At 44.4% G+C, this 17811-nt stretch overlaps 1 protein-coding gene and 1 long non-coding RNA gene across 3 annotated transcripts; one reads left to right on the forward strand and one right to left on the reverse strand.

Moving 5' to 3' along the window:
* Window positions 1-1162: 1162 nt before the first annotated feature.
* On the reverse strand, window positions 1163-3304 carry LOC116217142 (uncharacterized). Of its 2 annotated transcripts, none has more exons than XR_014886241.1 (3): window positions 3176-3304; window positions 2211-2441; window positions 1163-1532 (listed from the first exon to the last, which is right to left on the reverse strand). It is a non-coding gene; the product is annotated as an uncharacterized LOC116217142 (long non-coding RNA). The 2 variants fall into 2 exon arrangements; XR_004161220.2 differs by having other exon boundaries at window positions 2211-2334; window positions 3176-3293.
* A 128-nt stretch (window positions 3305-3432) lies between these two features.
* Window positions 3433-16066, forward strand: WFDC1 (WAP four-disulfide core domain 1). The gene is made up of 7 exons (XM_003209864.5): window positions 3433-3970; window positions 9399-9594; window positions 10062-10145; window positions 11881-12021; window positions 12401-12442; window positions 12897-12971; window positions 13891-16066. Exons 1-6 carry the CDS (start codon window positions 3824-3826, stop codon window positions 12953-12955), a joined length of 669 nt encoding a protein of 222 aa, XP_003209912.1. The 5' UTR covers window positions 3433-3823; the 3' UTR covers window positions 12956-12971; window positions 13891-16066.
* Window positions 16067-17811: the final 1745 nt, after the last annotated feature.

Below are 17811 nucleotides of genomic sequence, written 5' to 3' on the forward strand. Positions count from 1 at the left end.
TCAGTTGCTGTGGACCAGAACTATGGTTCAGAGTCCCACCCAGGAGGAACTCTTCAGACTCAGCAGAGCTTTCCCCAGGCACACAGCTTTCAGCACACTGCATTGCAGAGGCCAGCAGCCTTCTCCCAGCAAGGTACCTTTCCCCTTAGTAATGAATGCAATGTTTGGATTATATGTTTTAAGACTTCCTGCTAATTTAGTTAGTGGGATGTAGTATTCAGGAGAGTGCTTCTCTAATAACATTCATCTGCTTAATTTATATCTCATACGCAATAAAACTAGTTAAAAGTAGAAACACTTTTTATTGTTCCTTATAGGCCTTTCCAAATGGACTGAGGCCACATAATATTGACCTTTTTGTGAGGACTTTAGGCAAGATGCTTAAGGAGAATCACCTGCCTGTGTTCTGTATTGCTTTTGATCTCGTATTTCATCCTGTGAATTCCTGTGGGACCTCACTGGTAGCACACATCTGGCACAGACACAATGGCCAGCTCTTCCTGCTCACAGAAGGAGCAAACCCACACTGAAAACCCAGATTTGGTGTTTTCCTGTAGAGCTGGCCCTAAAATAACCCTCTGGGTGAGGGGCAGCAGTATCTCCAATGTTACCTCTCAGGGATATTGTAATCTTCTCGCAGCTAAGCCCATCCAAACATTTGGGTGTGCACCTGCAGGGGTTTGCAATCTGGTTTTGAAGGGCATGGGGAGAGGCAGAGCATGCTGAGCTTCCCTTTGCACAGGACCTGGTAATATCAACAGCCTCGAGCCTGATTAACCCCTAGGAGAGCATTGCCCTGTGCTTTTGGCAGCAGGACTGGTGCAAGGATGGTGAGGAAGCAGCAGGCCTGTAAAATGCACAGATAAAGAACTGCAGCAGCCCCTGGCATGAACGTATGGTGATTGTGTCATGCTGAAATGAGTCACCCTGTGCTGCCGGAGCTGTGTGCTTTGAGGAAACTCTCTTTGACATAATTGTTCCTTAAAAGTCAGATCTTTCTTCTGGGAAAGGGGAAGTCTTGGCTTGGACTGACCTGCCTTGCTTTTTGGCTGGACAAAGGCATTTTTCCTGGCTGCACAAACACCCCGTGACTTTCACTCAGAACCTCCCAGAGAACATTTTTAAAAACCATTATTAATTCATTCCAATCAAGCAGCAGAAGTGATTCCAGAAGTGCCTTTATTCTCCGAGCTGGCTAAAACACCAGCCCTTCAACACGCATACATCTCCCTCAGCTCCTCCTTGCTGTAACGTATGATGCTGAAGGTTTCTCAGGTCCTGGGGAGACGCTCAAGTCTCAACCACGTTCCCACATCATCATCTGACTGCAGTTCATGTGACTGCAGAATCTTTCCCATTGAAGCCTTTTGTGGAATGGAGATTTGCACAGATCCGTACGTGGAAGATGACCCTTTTCTCAGCGATGAATGAAGCTATCTCATTTAACATCCTTGAAGACAGCGGGAATTTTGTGTGAGGAACTACACCACAAATCTTGAAGCAGAAATGACTTGGCAGTATATGTATGTTCTCTGGACAGGTAGAAGAATAAATGGTTTTATGATAAATAGCACAGCTGAGCACTCTGAAAACTTGCACTAGCACAAAATGTGCTTTCCGCTGGGCTCACACCCAAGTTTGCACCTTGTCAGTCAGGCTGGTTGGGAGCACAGATTTTCATTTTAACACCTTCACTGAGCTAATTGCTCAGCACTAATATACTACCAAAGCACTAATATATTACCCTATTCACCTTTATACTTATCTCTTTTATTCCAGCTGTCAGGACTTGGGAAGAAAGCCTTGCCAGGGACCACCAGGAAGAAGAATTTCCAGAAAAGCCAAGAAATATATTCTTTCCAACTTTTCCAGCTAAAACAGTTTTTCTTAATGCTATAAAAAATTGAAATCCCTTGCCCATTTTCCAAGACAGGATGGGAGTAGAAGTGTGTGAGGAATGGAAATGGGTGGTGGGAAGAATTCCCTATTAGATGTGAGGGTTGAACATTGAAGCACAAAGCTCCAGCTCAGTCTGCACTGTTTGTAACCCTTGGGATTCTGGCCACAAAAATAGGAAGTTTATTTTCAGCCAGTCCTTTACCCATGCCTCAGTTTCCCCAGCTGGTAGTTGGAATAATCCATTCCAGGCATTGTGTATGGTACCTTGGGAGATAGAGATGAAAAGTGTGATGTGTGGGAGACATACATACCACAACAGTAGCTTTGATTTTTGCATGAAGATCATGACTATCAGCTGGAATATGTTCTTTCAAGGAGAATCCACACTTCTTCAGCATACAATCCAAAACTGTCATTCACAGAGAGTACTTTCTCCTGCATAAATGGCAAAGCTTCATATCAGCCAAAATTAGGGCCAGTAAATGTTGTCTGTAGTAGCTATTAATCTTTAGAATTAGTTGTTCCAAATCCAGATTGCAAGTCTATGAAATGAACAACAATGAAATTAGGGAGATTTATTGTGAGCAGTTATTTCACACTGGTTTAGGTTTCAGCAAGAGATCAGACAAGTGAAATAGCACAAAGACTAAAATTAAGTAGCAATACTGTAAGAAAAAGCCTTGTTTATTCTTCTGACCTAGCTATGTCATTTGTCTCTTTACAACACGGCAGTCAGAAAGCTGGTGGGAGCTCCTGGTTGTGCTCGAAAGGTGCTTTGTCAAGCTGCAGATATTAACATTGCAGGGAACAAGGGAGATTTGTTTTTAAGAAGAATTGGAGGCGTCCTGTTGCATGAGACAAAGCCCTCTAAGCGATAACAAATAAAGCCACAAATAGAAGACTGATGGTACCGATATATTCCTCTGTGGATGTACTGAGCATGCCTTTCAGTAACCCAGCACAACTCCTGATCTCAGCTGACGTTTATGTATGTGCCTGTATCTATGTACCAGGTACCCTGCTCTCCTGCTCTTTGGCACCTACCTTTGTCCCTGACCCAGGCATGATGCTTTCAGCCTGATTCCGTAGGGTTGTCCCTTTGGACACCCAGGTGCCTCAGTATCCATATACGTGTCTCACACCCCACAACCAGGCTGGCTGTCCCTCCCATGGTCAGGCAGGGCTGACTCATGGCCCCTTCCTCACTTTCCATGTGGTCATTTCTAAAGGGCCTTCCTTCCCAAATCCCCACCCATGCACATGGATTTATTTTTACCCATCGACCGCATCTTCCTCTTCTTCAAAATCATTTGTGGAAAGCTAACGTCAACGTGGTTTAATTAAAGCCTCTGCATGTTTATCATGTCTTTAAGTCATTTCCTTCAAGCAGTCTTCATACGAAGTTCTCACTTTGTCAAAACACGATCCAAAACCACAGCTCGGGGCACAGTGGGAAGCGCACAAAGGGAGAGCTGAGTAGTGGGGAAGTTTGGGTGAGCTGTTTGCTGTGAGCCCACCCCTGCAAGACCTTTATTTCCCCCTGCGGCAGCTGTCATCTGATCCCACGCTTTGGCTTTGAATGGGGCTCTCTGAGGATGCCAGATGTTGGGAACAAAGGTCTAAAAATAATCTTTCCAAGTAATCTTCCCATCTATCATTCAAGGAGAGCGTGTGCTTTGTGTGAACATGTGAGCCGAGAACCTGATCTAACTTTGTGGAAAGAAGTTCAACGGCAGCTCCTGGCTTCTGCTTGCAGGCTCCTTTTTTTTTCCCCCCTTTCCCTTCGCAGAAGCCGTGCAGCACAGAGCTCTCCAGCGAGCAGCCCTCACACTCCCTCCCTCTCCTCTCCCTCCCTCCTTGCCAGCACTCTGAATCGCCCGGATCCTGGGAAGCCGAGCTCCCTACTTGATCTCTCATTGGGAAAATGGATTCCAGGATGCTGTCAGACCTGCATTTCTGCAAAAAGATCTTCGCTGTGGCTTTGTGTGTCTTAGTTCTGCTGGCAGACTCAGGCTGTGCAAGGAATCTCTGGAAACGAGCTCTGCATCTGAAAATGACAGAGAAATACGATGTGAGTAGGCTGTGGTGGGGTGGTTTGGGGGGCTGGGTGTGCTCATCGTGAGATGGAATTTTTCTTTACGTGTGTGTTTTAGAATAAGGGAAGTTTGAATCCACACCCCATCTCTTTATAAAAGGGCTGCATGAAGTTTCTCAAGCTGTACGAAACTTTTGCCACCTAGCTGCTGGGATAAGAAACTTGTGCAGCGTGCCGAAAACACATCGGTGCTGCAGTCATTGCTGCTTTTCCTAGAAACATCACAGGGCAGCAAGGGAAGGAACGGGGAATGCAAAATTGATGTGTCTGGGAACAGGTTTAGTGCAAAAAGGATAACGTCATTATCTTCAGAAGAGTTCCCTGCCCTGTTCTTTCACTGTCTTTTGGAGTAACTTTGGAGAAATATCTCCAACTGGAGCACCTCAGTGCCTGCCCAGTGTGTCAGAGGGGAACAGGAGCCCTGTGTTACACACCATTAGGGGCTGAGCACAACCACCTCTTCCAAATCTGCCATGGAGTGATAGCGCTGTAATTGAAACTGGAGCAGCAACAAGTTACTGAGAATAGAGGAAATAAGTGTGCTGAGTATCATTGTGCTGTGACTGGGCCAAACGGCTGTGAGAGATGGCCGTGAAGGAAAGGAAAAAAGAAATAAGATGATTTGCTGTCTGACTTTCAGGACCTGTTGCTTAAAAAGAAAAAAAAAAAAAAAAAAGAACAAGTAATTTGAAAATCCAGCTTACTCCCTTAAAAGCCAATACTGATCCAAGGCTCCTGCCACTCGAATGGCATGGGGACATGTCCCAGTCTGTCTGTGTTCTCTCATTTAATTGCATTTTACAGCCATTGCATGTGCATAAACAGCTCCTTGTGTCACAGGAGGTTCCTCCACCTGTCTTCTGCAGCCACACACAGCAGCTTTGTGTTTAGAGTGGATGTTTTTTGACCCATTACATCTGGAGCAATGTCTGGGAATAAGTACCTTTAGTCTGTGTGACTGCTGCCTCAGAAGTGTGACGTGCATCATCTGCCCATGTTGGATGCAATGAAATATGGCACTTTCCTCAAAATTTTACAGGAAAATTGTGCTAATGTTTTAAAACCCCATTATTTTCCAGCCAGAACATTGTTTCGCTACAGCCTCCCTTGGGATGGAGAGTCTGCTCTGCACTTTATTCAGAAAATGATGAAATGAAAAGCTGTGTTCCATCTAATTGCTCATTGGAAAGCATATTTATTAGTATGTTCCTCTGTCGTATTTCAATGTGAAGCTCAAATTCAGTAGGATCACAATGTCAGTGACCCAGAGAGACAGGACAGGAGCAGAACACGTATTTACATGTTGATCTTCAGATAATGTGCTGTGCAGAGGCACAGAGCCCGCTCCCCTGAGGATATATCCTCCTCTTTCAATCCATGCTTCTTCAAAGGGCTGTTTTTTCTGGCAGCCATGAAGCCAGGTGCTACTGATCTGGCAAACTTGCTAGAATGGCTCATATTGACAGAAACGTTTTATCTAGGGAAAACAGCAAATGCCTTTCTGTTTCCTTCTCCTCTGTTGTAAGGAGGAAGGCTGTCCTCCCTCCATCCTTCTCTCCACTGAGAGACTTTTTTGGCAGCCCCCGTGCATCTGAGAGAGGTTTTCTTGTCTACCAAATGCTCTGTGTTCCCTACAGTTAGGACAGCAGAGGCTGCAGGTGAAACAGCTGATATTGAGTCAGTATAGGGGGATAACAAATGGAGATACCCAGGGAGAGATGGGCAGTAAGGGTTGAAAGGGAGAAAGGAGGAGGTGAGAGGAAGTGGTGTTTGAATCCACATGGTTTAGAGGGCATGGTGGTGATGGGTTAGTAGTTGGGTTTGATGATCTTAGTTGTTTTTTCCAACCTTAATAATTCTGATTCCATGAGAACATCCAAGTCCACAGCAGGAAGAATGTGTTCACTGAACCAGTGGCTGCAGAACAACAAGCAGGTGTTGTGGAACTGGCAGGAGTTGTTCGTTATGGGCTCTGAGGAAGGGTTTACTTGGTGACAAGGAGTTGGGTGGGAATGGAGACAGGGGAAAGAGAGGGAATGCAATGGGAAGGAAAAATGGCAGTCAGAGTGCGATGGAGGAGTTGGGCTTCCAGCTTTTAGCAAACTTGTCTGTTTTACAGCCAGAGAGACCTCACTAAGCACAGTGATTTGCAGCTGGGGTTCTGCAACTCCCTGCGCAGTTGTGGGAATGCTCCTGGAAGGCAGAGAAGGGAGCTAGCTGGGAATGGGCTTTACTTTGTTATCAAGACACCCACATGTCTACTGGGAAAACCTGGGGCAGTCTTGAATTTATTCCAGTGTCAGCTACATCAAACATTTTAGGAAAAAAATCCAGACTTCTTGTAAAGATTTCCAGTAATGAAAGATTCCTTGCAGCTGCTGTAACGTTTCTCCAACAATTTACTTACCCTCCAGCTAGCCATCATACATCTGCATGGAGATAGGCTCTTTGTCTACCAGCTTAGCTTACTTATCATGTGCCTAGGAGTAACGTGTGAGCAGGGAACTGGCTTTGACACAAGCCCAGCGCCCACTTTCAGGCACATAACAGAAGAGATGTGGGATTTTTTGGAGGCAGGCTGCATCTCACAGTCACTATTGAAAATACAGGTTGAAAGTGAGTGGTTGCATTCAGATTTTTCCTGATCATGTATGCTGACTTCCAGCATTCTTAGCTGAACCCTGAACTTTCCTCCTTACCTTCTGTCTGTATAGCTCTAATGCAGATCTTCCCATAAAAATGATTTAATGGCAAGCATTAATGGGAAACGCCATAGGAAACAATTTGCCTCCTGAATGGAAAAATATTCCTTAAGGGAGAAATTTTGACAGTTGTCACAATCTGTAAAAATGATAAATCCAAGCTGTGTTCCAAACAAACCCAAGGTCTTAGGAGAGCTTTTAAAAGAGACCTTGCAGCCCCTACCTGGAGCCGTCTGCAGCCGGCTGTTTTGTGAATGAGGGAATCCTGTTTCCCACTGAGAGTTCAGCAGGCATAAACCGATGGCAACAGTTTCATTAGACCAAGTCCACGAAAATAATTTATTGGCCATGAGTTTTAGAAAGAGAGGGATTAAGAGCAGTAGCACATCAGAGGAAATGGGCAACAAGGTCAGAAGTACAGAGGAATTTGGCTGAAACTTTTGCATTGTTCCCCAATGGAAATCTCATTCATTAAGCTGACTAGTCATTGTAATTTTGGCTTCTTGGTTTCTGAATCATTTGTAAAGCCACTGCCATAACTGTGGGTTTTTTCCTTCCTTGTATCCATTATTTGCCAGTATTATTTCGATAGCTGCATCTGAGCCTGCAGCTGACATTTCAGTAATGGAGTGGTAAGCTGTGACCTTTTGGGATGCATGCTCCCTCAGACAAGGAGATCTATGAAATGTTTGGAACTGCACAGATTAACTGTTAAATGCTATCTTATATCCTTTGGGGGCAATTTCTTGTTCACTGTGTGTAAGCAATGAAGGCAAAAACAGAAGGAAAAAAACGCATTGGCAGTGGGAGCTGGCTGATAGAGGGCACAGGGCAGGAGGCTGTGATTTATGGAAACATTAGCAGTTCTGTCTCTCACATGCAGACTCACATACATTATCTAACCAGGTATAGATGTAACCAGGATATGGATTTTCCTTGTGTACACCTTCTTCCATAAATTAAAACTTTTGTTCGTCCTGACTCTGCTCTGTACTTGTGCACTTCCTGACTTAGTCACTGCAAAGCAGGCAGCTGAGAAATGTGCTGCTCTCCGTTTCCCCCTAGCTATCACTCAAAGAAATGGGAATCAGCTCTGCTGGAAAAGCAACCACGTTAGTGATAGCATCACGTCCTCCATACGATACATGGCAGAGCACGGCAGTAAAACTTCTCCCATTGTTAGCAGAAATAATATGCGTTGTTATTTCTTTTGGTGCTCAGCTGGGCCAGCAGTCTGTCCCTGGGGCAGGGGGGCTCTTCAGAGATCCATCAGGGAATGCAGAAGTTTTCTGAGCAATCCTATGAGATGCGAGTGACAGTCGATGTTTATTCCTCCGAACTCTACACCATACTGGACGTATTCAACCTACCAAGGGAGTGTTCAGCCTGTGCATGTGGGATGAGTGCAGGCTGCCTCCTGGGGCCTCTCCCAGGACATATTTTTGGGCAGTACATGTGGTGACATGCTGTTTTGCAGAGACACACATGCTCCACAGAAGCCGTGTGGAGCTTTTGGCAGTTGGAATGCAGAATAGCTAAAGGAAGATATTATTCTCATCAGATTTCTCCACAGCCTGGTGTTGAAATTTTCTGGAGACTCCCTCGAGGGCGGTTGCACCACATTGTTTCTTGGAATAACAGCCCCAATGGTTTGTCACTGATTTTGAAACACAAGGGTGATGGGGCCCAGTACTTAGAGAGCTCTTAACCCAGTGAGCAGGTGGCAGCTCTGCGTTCTTCCTTTTGCTAGACATTGGTCTCTGTTAAAAGGGCAAATCCAGAACTTGTCTTTTGATTTGACTAGAGCTTATTAATGTGTGTTAATAGATCTGATTTTTGCCCTTTATGAGCACTGTGTGATGCTCTGGAGAGCTAAACTCAAGCTCAGCAGTTTAACCAAGGGTGAGAAAGGAACAGGCTTGGCTGATTCACCTCTGAAAGGGGAGCTGGCTTCTTGCTAAATGCCACCAGCACAGATAATATCTGAATGCTGCCTCTTACAAATGTTCCTGGTAAAATCCTGTGCCTGTTAATCTTCTTTACATCTCCCTGTCCTTTCTGTGTGCAGTGAGCAGTGGGATTCCTCTCTGCTGTAGCTCAGCACAGCCTCATTTGCTTTGTGATGAACTGCCATCGCCCCCACAGATCTCACCCACATCACCTCTGGTTTTAAGAATGGTTTCCAATTTAACAATTTGAGACCCCACAGAGGACAAGCCTGAAAGACTTTGAACCTCTCCCTTCCATGTTCTGGTCCAGAAGGATGGGATAAGGGGAGAAGGAGCCTATCTAGGAGACAGGCACTACTTGGCCATTAGTTCCAGGTCCCTTTGGGGATGTAATCTCATAACAAGGCAATGTCATTATTTCAACTACTGTACCAGAGCAGCGTTTTGGGATGCTTGTCATGATGATGCCCACTTTTAAGGATTTTTACCTCCTCATTGCCACTGCAGTCACCTTAATTACTAATGAACTCCACACAGCTGTCTGATGGCTCGGTGTTTCCAAAGAAATGTGCTAATGTGGTCACATATCTCTGTCTCCAGCACACTGAAGTCAGGGCTGGTGAAACAGAACAGTTACTTTTCCTGCCTAGAAAGTACCTGAGACCAACACTGAAAATCCTTCTGTTTCAACTGATGGGATGTTTGGTATCCGCCTTATGCCAAACCTTTGTTTCCTTTTCTTTTCTTTGCAAGGATTATGAGTACCCTCTTCATTCTCACAGTGCCCACTACCAGAAGAACGACCGCTGCCCACCGCCGCCCCAGACCTTGCCAGACAGAGCCTGCGAGGTGCCCAGCTGCCGCTCCGACTCCGAGTGCGAGAGGCACAAGCGCTGCTGCTACAACGGCTGCATCTACGCCTGCCTGGAGTCTGTGCAGCCCCCACCAGGTACTGCCAGTCAAGTGTGGTAGAGAGAAACGTGTACAAATTCTGGTGGGCATCCCCAAGCATCGCAGGTTGTTGGTTTGAAGCGTGCTTTGAGTGGGAGTCAAGGATAAAACTTCGGTTCCGCACTTCTGATTTCATGGAGGTGAATTTGGGGTGACTGTTGAATCAAAATGAGCTAAGATCAACGAGCTGGTGCTGCACATTTTGATGAGCCAGTGCAAATGAAGCCAGTTATTTTCCTGGGATTATATATTCAAAAATTTTAAAAAGTGAAATCTCAATCTGAGTTAGCACTCACAGGAGCCGGGCAACCAACTCGGCTGTTCCATGCAATGGGAATGGAGGATCCATTCAAATCTGTCCTTCAGGTTACCAGCAGCTTCATCATTGCCAGTTGCAGAATATCTGTGATTTTTTCCGTAACAGTGTGCCTGCCTCGACTCTGTAGTTTCTTGTTTCTTTTACAGTTTTGGACTGGTTGGTTCAGCCCAAACCCCGCTGGCTGGGAGGAAACGGGTGGCTTTTGGATGGCCCAGAGGAAGTCTTACAAGGTACAGTACATTTCACTGTCTTCTCCATGAGATGAATGATTATGCAAAAGGCAGTAAATAATATATTTGTCATACAGCTTGCCAGTGTTGTTGACATGCTGGGGCTGCTGGTATTTGTCTAGGGTTTTTGTTCAAATAACTGTGTTGTGCAGGGAAATAGTTTCTGGTGCAGTAAATCAGTTGCTTTTTATGCGTTTGGCCGGAAATCCTGTGCTAGGAGAGCCTGATCAGATCTGCCCTTCCAAAACCAAGTGCAGCACACAGGGGAGACCTTGGAGGCAGCAGAGCGCTAGGACTACTCCTGGGAATGGGACTTTTATCCATTCTTGAAAAAAAAACTTTGTTGGTATACTCAGTATTTTCCACCAGCTGCCTGATGAATTGTGGGCAGACATAGGTTAGGAGATGCCATAGCCTGCAGTGGCCTCCTCACTCTGCTGCCCTGGGACGGGGGCTCAACCCCAGCTCCTGTGTCAAGGGAATGCATTAAACAAGAGCCTTGGCAAAGTGCTGCAGAGCTGAGTGAGGCTGACATTGCTGGGAGCATCAATGCTTGGGGACTGCTAATGAGATTGGGCTTCTCAGTTAGTTCCATAGAGAAAGGACTTCTTTTAATTAAACTTTTCAAATATGAAACATACTTCAAAATGAAGCAATGAGACAGTGGGGAGGCAGGAAATTTTCTTCTGTGAGGCATCTTGAAATGTATGGATGCCTGAAGTTCTCTATTTCATGATGGAAAGTTTGTTCCAGCTTTTGATCAGCTTTAGTCAGACTCGGATAATGCCAGTAAATTACCCTCTTTGGTCCTACATAGATGGTATCAGACTCACTGAACCTTGAGTCTCATCCATTATGGAAACACCCAGTTCTTCAAGAGAAAATTCTGCCTCCAGCTGGTTGGAGTTGCAATTCTAGAAATAAGATTAAATGGGTTCCTCCTCATCCATCCCTGTCACACTTGCATTATTTATTCTTATTTTGTCATCTTATCTCAGTTCGAGGGAGTAATTGGTGAAGTAAGACCCATCAGTCATGGCATGGGAATTACATCAGAGGTTCTTAAAATTAAAACTCTGGCAAATGAAAGGGTGGAGTGTCCTGGCATAGCCTGTACACTTCATGTATGCAGGTACAGCCTGTGAGACCTGCTTTACTTTCTTATTCTGCTCCACACTTGCTGGATATCCAGGGTCAAGGTGCTTGAGGCCTCTGTACAGTGAGTCACATCTGAGGTTCAGATTCATCAGTACTGTACTGGGGGTGGAGCAAAGAACAAAGCAACAAACTGCCAGCTTCCTGCTCCTATTTCCCTAAATTCCTCACCCAGCCCAAAACACTGGAACAGAGATATGGCTGCTTGGAGGCAAGAGCATCATGGTGAGACCACCCACGAGACACCACGAATGGTGGTTTATTTCCACCGCTGTCCAGCACAGACCCCACACAACAGGCTGTGGGTAGGGTGGTGTTACCAATAGTTGGGCTTGTCTGCACTCCCCATGTTGAGTTGGACACATCAGGTTTTGTGTAAGGTGTGAACTTGATCTTCCCCTGTGCCAGATGCCTTTGGAGATGTTAGCTCCGTGGTAGCCTTGCTTGGGAAGTAGTCTGAAGCAGTCTTGGGAAGCATCCTGTCTGGGAGGAGGCACAGAAGAAAGTGGCTGTGCTCTCCTATTTTGTTTACCTGTGTGTGATAAAGCCACAATTTATGACCTTCAGGCTTCTTTTGCAGCTGAGGCCTGCAGCACCACTGAGGATGGCGATGAGCCTCTGCATTGCCCCACAGGGTATGAGTGCCATATCATCAACCCTGGCAACACAGCTGAAGGAATCCCTAACAGGGGCCAGTGCATCAAGCTCCGTGGAAATCCAGGTCAGTTGACTGGAAACCTTCCTTCCTTTCTTCTTCTGTCAAGCAAACACCAGCAAGATGTGGGGTTTGGGCTTTGGTTTTATTATTTCATATCTTTTTCTTTATTAACCTCCCTAATATAATGTATAGTTGTGTGGTTCTTAAACATTGGCTACTTCTAGGAGATTAAATAACAATATAAATGGTAAAGAAAAGTCATCTGGAACTTGAACTTCGTAGATCACTGATAGCCAGTTTGAAATTTAAGCAGATTTTCTTTTATTTGTGGAAATCTGTGATTCCTTGACTCACAGCTACTGAAAAGGACAGAACGTTATAATAGCCCACTCAGAGGATGAAGGCTGGCTGGTGTGTTGTCATTATGTACTTTCTTTTTCAGATGGACGCAACCTGAGGCATAAGTATTACAAGGAGTATTTTGGTAAGCAATTGGCATGAAAGCCGTATAGTTACTGCATTGTTTATGGTGAATTCGCTGCTTATGAAATGAAGGTCTGCAAATAGCAAAAAGATATTCTTTAATCTCAAGGCTCCGTGCCTTGGTCAAAAAAGTTTTGTTTTCAGATCTGCATTGCCTTGACTATGGGACTCTTGGGAACCAGTATTGCCAGCTGTGACACACTGTTGAATAATACAGCCTTCTGCTAGGGGTTCCCACCTAAGGGCTGAGAAACCCTGAGAAACCAATCCTACAACTTTTGTTATCTGAAAGTATATTTTTGGAGTTTTGGTCATGGCTCTGGATTCATTGCAGATGGATACAGAACTCAGTCAAAAACAGTCTTTTTTCCAAACAAGTTAGCTTTTTTTTTTAAATCTTTATTTTTTGCTGCAGACTAATCAGCAATCTGACCTTACAGAGTTTTGTTTTACAGGCAGCAATTCCAACAATGTGGTCGGCTATGTGAAAAACCAGCAGAAGCATTTGGGTTAATCAAAAGTATGCCTGGGTAAGTGTGCTGTGAGAAAAGGGAGAGCTGGGTGGAAATAGTTGGTGCTTAGTAAGCACTTATTTAAAGAAAAAGTTGCTTGAGGCTGAAATTACCTTTCATCAAAACACCACTGTAAGGACAACACCTCCATCCTTGGAACAGATGCATACCTCAGGCTCTAAGAGTAGAGCTCAAACACTTCTGCAGACAAACAGATGGTGCTGTAGAATTATCCTGAGAACCTGAGGCATTGTGGAGAGAGCTCTGCAAAATGTTCATGGAGAAGTTAATGTCTTTCCCAACTTCTACTCTCCTCCTCTCATTATTTCTTCTAATTTCACAAGGTGAACCTGATTTTTTTGAGAACCCCTTGCTTTCAAGGCGTTTAGAGGATCTTCAGGGTGAAAAGTGCTGCAAAAATTTGTGAGGTTTAAAACCTCAAACTTCTTATTTAGGGCCTTCTTTTAATATAGGAGTGACTGATGCTGCAAGAAAGTAAAAGCTTTATTCCAGGTGGATTGTAAGTAAGGGTCAGTCTTGCAAATGCTTATGTATGTGGATGACTTAAAGGAGTAACTTTATGTGCATGTTGTCCTCAACAGTGTGACCAGTTCAGGCAAATGAACTCGTGTCTGGACAGACCAAAGCCAGCTGAACATGCTCCATTGTGTTTTATCAGCCTATGAATTGGGCAAGACTGAAAATATTTATTATAGCAAAGATTCTGTTCCACGTTGGTATTCTTAACACTGTTAGCTTCACTTTAAGTTGAGTTTAATGGGCAGTTATGAAAACAAAGCAGCTAATTGTGTCTTTCTTGTATCTACGTCAGGATGACTATTAAGATTCCTTGGCTACGTAAGGACAAGTTCTATACAAACATCCTCAAAAGGATAAATATTTTAATTCCTTTTTTGTTGTTTGAATTTTCACCCAGCTGGACCGCTCTATTAAGCATCTTTCAAGGAATCATTTACTCAACAGTTATGTTTTGGAAGAATTCTAGTCCCAAATCTCCATGAGGCCATCTCCAGCATTACCCTGATCCCAGCCCACCAATGATAAAGACTTGGAATTTTCAAGAAACAGGATGAGTCTAGATTTTAAGCCTGTCAGCATGGGGAGGAATGTGATCCCTGAAAGAAACCACACCATTTATGAGCTGCCTTTCCACTGAAGAAATGTAAATACCACGGAGAGAACACCTGCAAACCACAGTGCCCTTGTCAGGCTGCTGGCACACAGCCTGCTCTCTATGTGTGTCTTAGGTGACCAATTCAGATTTCACTACCAACACAACTTAATAGTATAAAAATATTGAGTAACATGACAGAATCAAGATGAAGACTAACGGAGCTCTCTGCATCAAGTCCAGTCCCTGCCTATCTCAGACAACTACTTTACGTGAGTCTTCTCACAAGCATCAAGAAGCCCGCAGGTTTCCTCTTTCCCTACTTATAGCTGAAATCTTAAGGATGTGCGGAGGCAAGAGAAAAACAGGTTTTTAAATATTTTTTTAAGTTACTTTCCTTAAGCTTCTCAGTCTGGTGAATTGTAGGCTGGGAGCTAATGAATAGATTTCTTTCTGCAGTATCTAAGATGTTAGAGACACATCTGCCAACCTTTTAAAGTTGTTGTTTTAGCCACCTGAGTTAATACTCCCAAATAATATGTCTGTCCTTTTGTACCTGCAAAACCTCAGCAGTGGGGCTGAAGTCTGGATTATGTGTGCACATCTTAGAAAAGCAAAATCAGGATGAATACATGCGTTCAAAAGGATTGTCTGGCAGATGGGCTGCTGCTCTCTGGATGTCCTGTACCTTTATGTCAAATCCATGAGTCCTTAGGGTCATGTTATTTGTGTTTTGGCCTTACAGCTTTTTATAGCTGTTTAGCACTATGAAATGGAAAACACATTTTTTGTTGATGTTTTCCATTTCTACGGATGCTCCTAAAGGGATCATAGCATTTAATTCTGACAAATCAGTCAAAATTGCTAGGCAAAGGAAGGTATTTTGGCTCCCTTGCTTAGTATATGTCCCCATCTGCATGCATAAAATTAGCATTTGGATATGCAGAATAGTAGCAGTGTTTATAAATACCAATTCACAAATACAAGTGCTTGCTTCCTCCCACAAACTGTGAGATTTTTTCCATTCACAGAATGGTTTAAGCTAAAGCTCAGATGCTTATAAAACACTTGATACTTTGCATATGACATTTGCAGCTGGGAGATGAAAGTTTCCAAACTGCTCTTCGTTTCCTTTTGTAAACAGACGTGTTCCTCAGTGCTTTATGGAGCAAAAGAACAGAGGAAAGGCTCCACGCTTTCCTCAATCTCTTCATTTGTTGAATTGCTTTCCACTCTCCATTCCTTTGCTCCGAGCTCTAGTTATTAAATGCAACACCACATTGAGACAGATCTACTTCTATAATTTTATCCAAGAACACACTTGATTTTAGTGGATGCATTCACTGCAATGGTTGTTATTTTGTAGCAGGAGAAAGCGCATACCTGACAGCTTTGCTGGATGAGTTGGTAAAGATATTTTTCCAATTGCAAAGTGTTCCTGGTGAACTTCTGTTTACTGGATGTTACCAAAGACATCGCCCTTCCTCGTGGTGCTATTGTGTTTGCTTCTTCAAGTTAATTCTTTTCAAGTTATCAGCTGTCAGACCAGACAGAAGCTCCAGAAGCAGCTTGTATAAATGCTGTGTTTTTGATGGCACTGTCCATCGTGTTGGAAAGGAAGCACACACCAAATGATTGTCTTCATCTTCTCTTCTCTCCAAAGACAAATGGCTTAGCAGCAGTTTCACGAAGCTCAGTAGGAAATAGCAAATGTAGGTTGTTTTCCTTGTCCCCATGTACACCTTAAAGCATGTTTGGTGCTATGATCAACTTCACAAGTATCACTGTGTGCTGGCAATGCCTGCAGCCTGTTGGATCCTCACGCATCACTGCTGACATTGCTGGAGCTGCTCTGCCCCGTGGGAGCTGAGGACCAGCAGCAGAGCCGGGTAGACCCTTTCCCATACATGCATCCTCTGCTTGATGGGTGCAGGTTCTGCCACTTTGGTGCTCAATAAAGATGTGACCAGAATATTTTCCAGCTCTGCCTAGTTTTGGTTGTCTGTTCTTGACAGGTACTTTGCTTTAAATTCTGAAAAGAAAGAACAAAGTTTAAGGAAGCTGAGGAAACACAGCAAGACAGTTTTGTCCAAGGGAAGGGATGTGTCAGATCCAAAAATACATCCAACCACCACCAGTGTCCCCTTCCAGAGGGACCACCTCTGTGGGGCAGGAAGTTCTTAGAATCTTCTTTTCTTCTGCTCAGGCTGGTAGAAAGTGCTATGAGGAGAGCAGGGCTGCTGAGGCAGATAAAAGGTGACCTTTTCAATGGACTGGGCATTTATCCCAGTGACATCCGTGTCAATTCTGAGATGTCATTCACTGCCGGATGGCCTTGGGCTGTCAGCTCAGGTGCTTTGCACTGCACGGGCAGCTGCTCAGTGGGAGCTTTGTGGAGCTTTGTGGGAGGCCACGGCTTCCTCTAAGATTGGAAAAGCAAACAAAATGAGAGGCTGATGCTGGGCTGTGAATGACACTGAAGTGCTAGCAGCACATCCAAAAGCCCAGCAGCTGGAGCCCACAGAAGGATGAACATTACAACAGATATCTAGCAAGTAAAACTGCAGAGTGCATCACTAGGTCAATAATCTGCAGAAGTTGTAAATATGAGAATAACTACAACAAAATGTTGTAATTTTTACATGCCTAGTTCAGAATACCATTAAGGACGGTGATGCAGAAGGGGTTTGGCTACTTTCAGGAAGCTGTTCCACAGTTCCATGAAATGTGAAGAAGTTGAGACAACATACAGAAGAGTCTTTGCAGCCTTGGCACACATAGCAGGACTTGCTCATGGGGGTTGTTTGCTCTACCATCTGACACTGTGTACTCAAGCTGGACTTTTCTCTGGAGGTGGTGTCAGGTGAGCATCGATTGCCTCTGGCAAACTGTGCAAGAACAAAAGAGGTCGCATACCCCTGCCTTTCATTTCCCTAATGTCAGAGAGTCCTGACAATATGGTTGTGAAGCACTTTGTGTTTTAAAAGTTTTTCCATTTTTTTCTAATCACAGAGGAGAGCTCTTTGCTGGATTCACAGGGAACAGCAAGGAGAATCTAAAGGGATTTTAGCATTTAAAGCCACGTTTAAAGACACCTTTTCTTGATGAGTCTACAGAGGTTAAGTATCAAGAACCTTATGGGAAAAGCTGTTCTGAAGGAACAAGGCCTTTTGGCATTTTCCGTGCTGGAGGCAGGAATGATGGGACTCATTGCACCTGGCCAGGGCCACCCACCAGACAGGTCTCCCAGCTTAAGCAGCAGAGGCTGTGCAAGCAGAAACCAAGAGATTTTAGAAAAATTCTCCTTTCCTTCCCAATGACAAAACTAGGGGCAGATCTTGAGTAATAATGAAGCCAGATTATTATCTTCCCTGTATCAACAGCACTGGAAAACATGGAAGGGAACCATTGCCTATATCTTAGTTTCTTGCTGTTAGAACAGGTTGTGAGCTTTCAAGTCAAAAACTCCTCTTCTCTGCCACCCCTCGCTGTGCACACTGGGCTGCACAACCCACTGCTCTCTTTTTCTCATCAAAAGAGATTTTTCATTTGAAGGATGTGCCAAGAAGGACCCATGTGGGCAGGTCGCTGTTCCCACAGGCAGCAGTGATTATTCTACTCGGGGACATGGGAAAAACTCGACCTGAAAGCAGAATATTTGGACACCTGAGCAGCAGCAAACTCCATCGTCCCATGCAGCAGAGTTTCTTTCCCTCAAGGTGGCAG

Source organism: Meleagris gallopavo, chromosome 13 (genome assembly GCF_905368555.1).
Source record: "Meleagris gallopavo chromosome 13, MGAL_WU_HG_1.1, whole genome shotgun sequence".
Classification (NCBI taxonomy): Eukaryota; Metazoa; Chordata; class Aves; order Galliformes; family Phasianidae; genus Meleagris; species Meleagris gallopavo.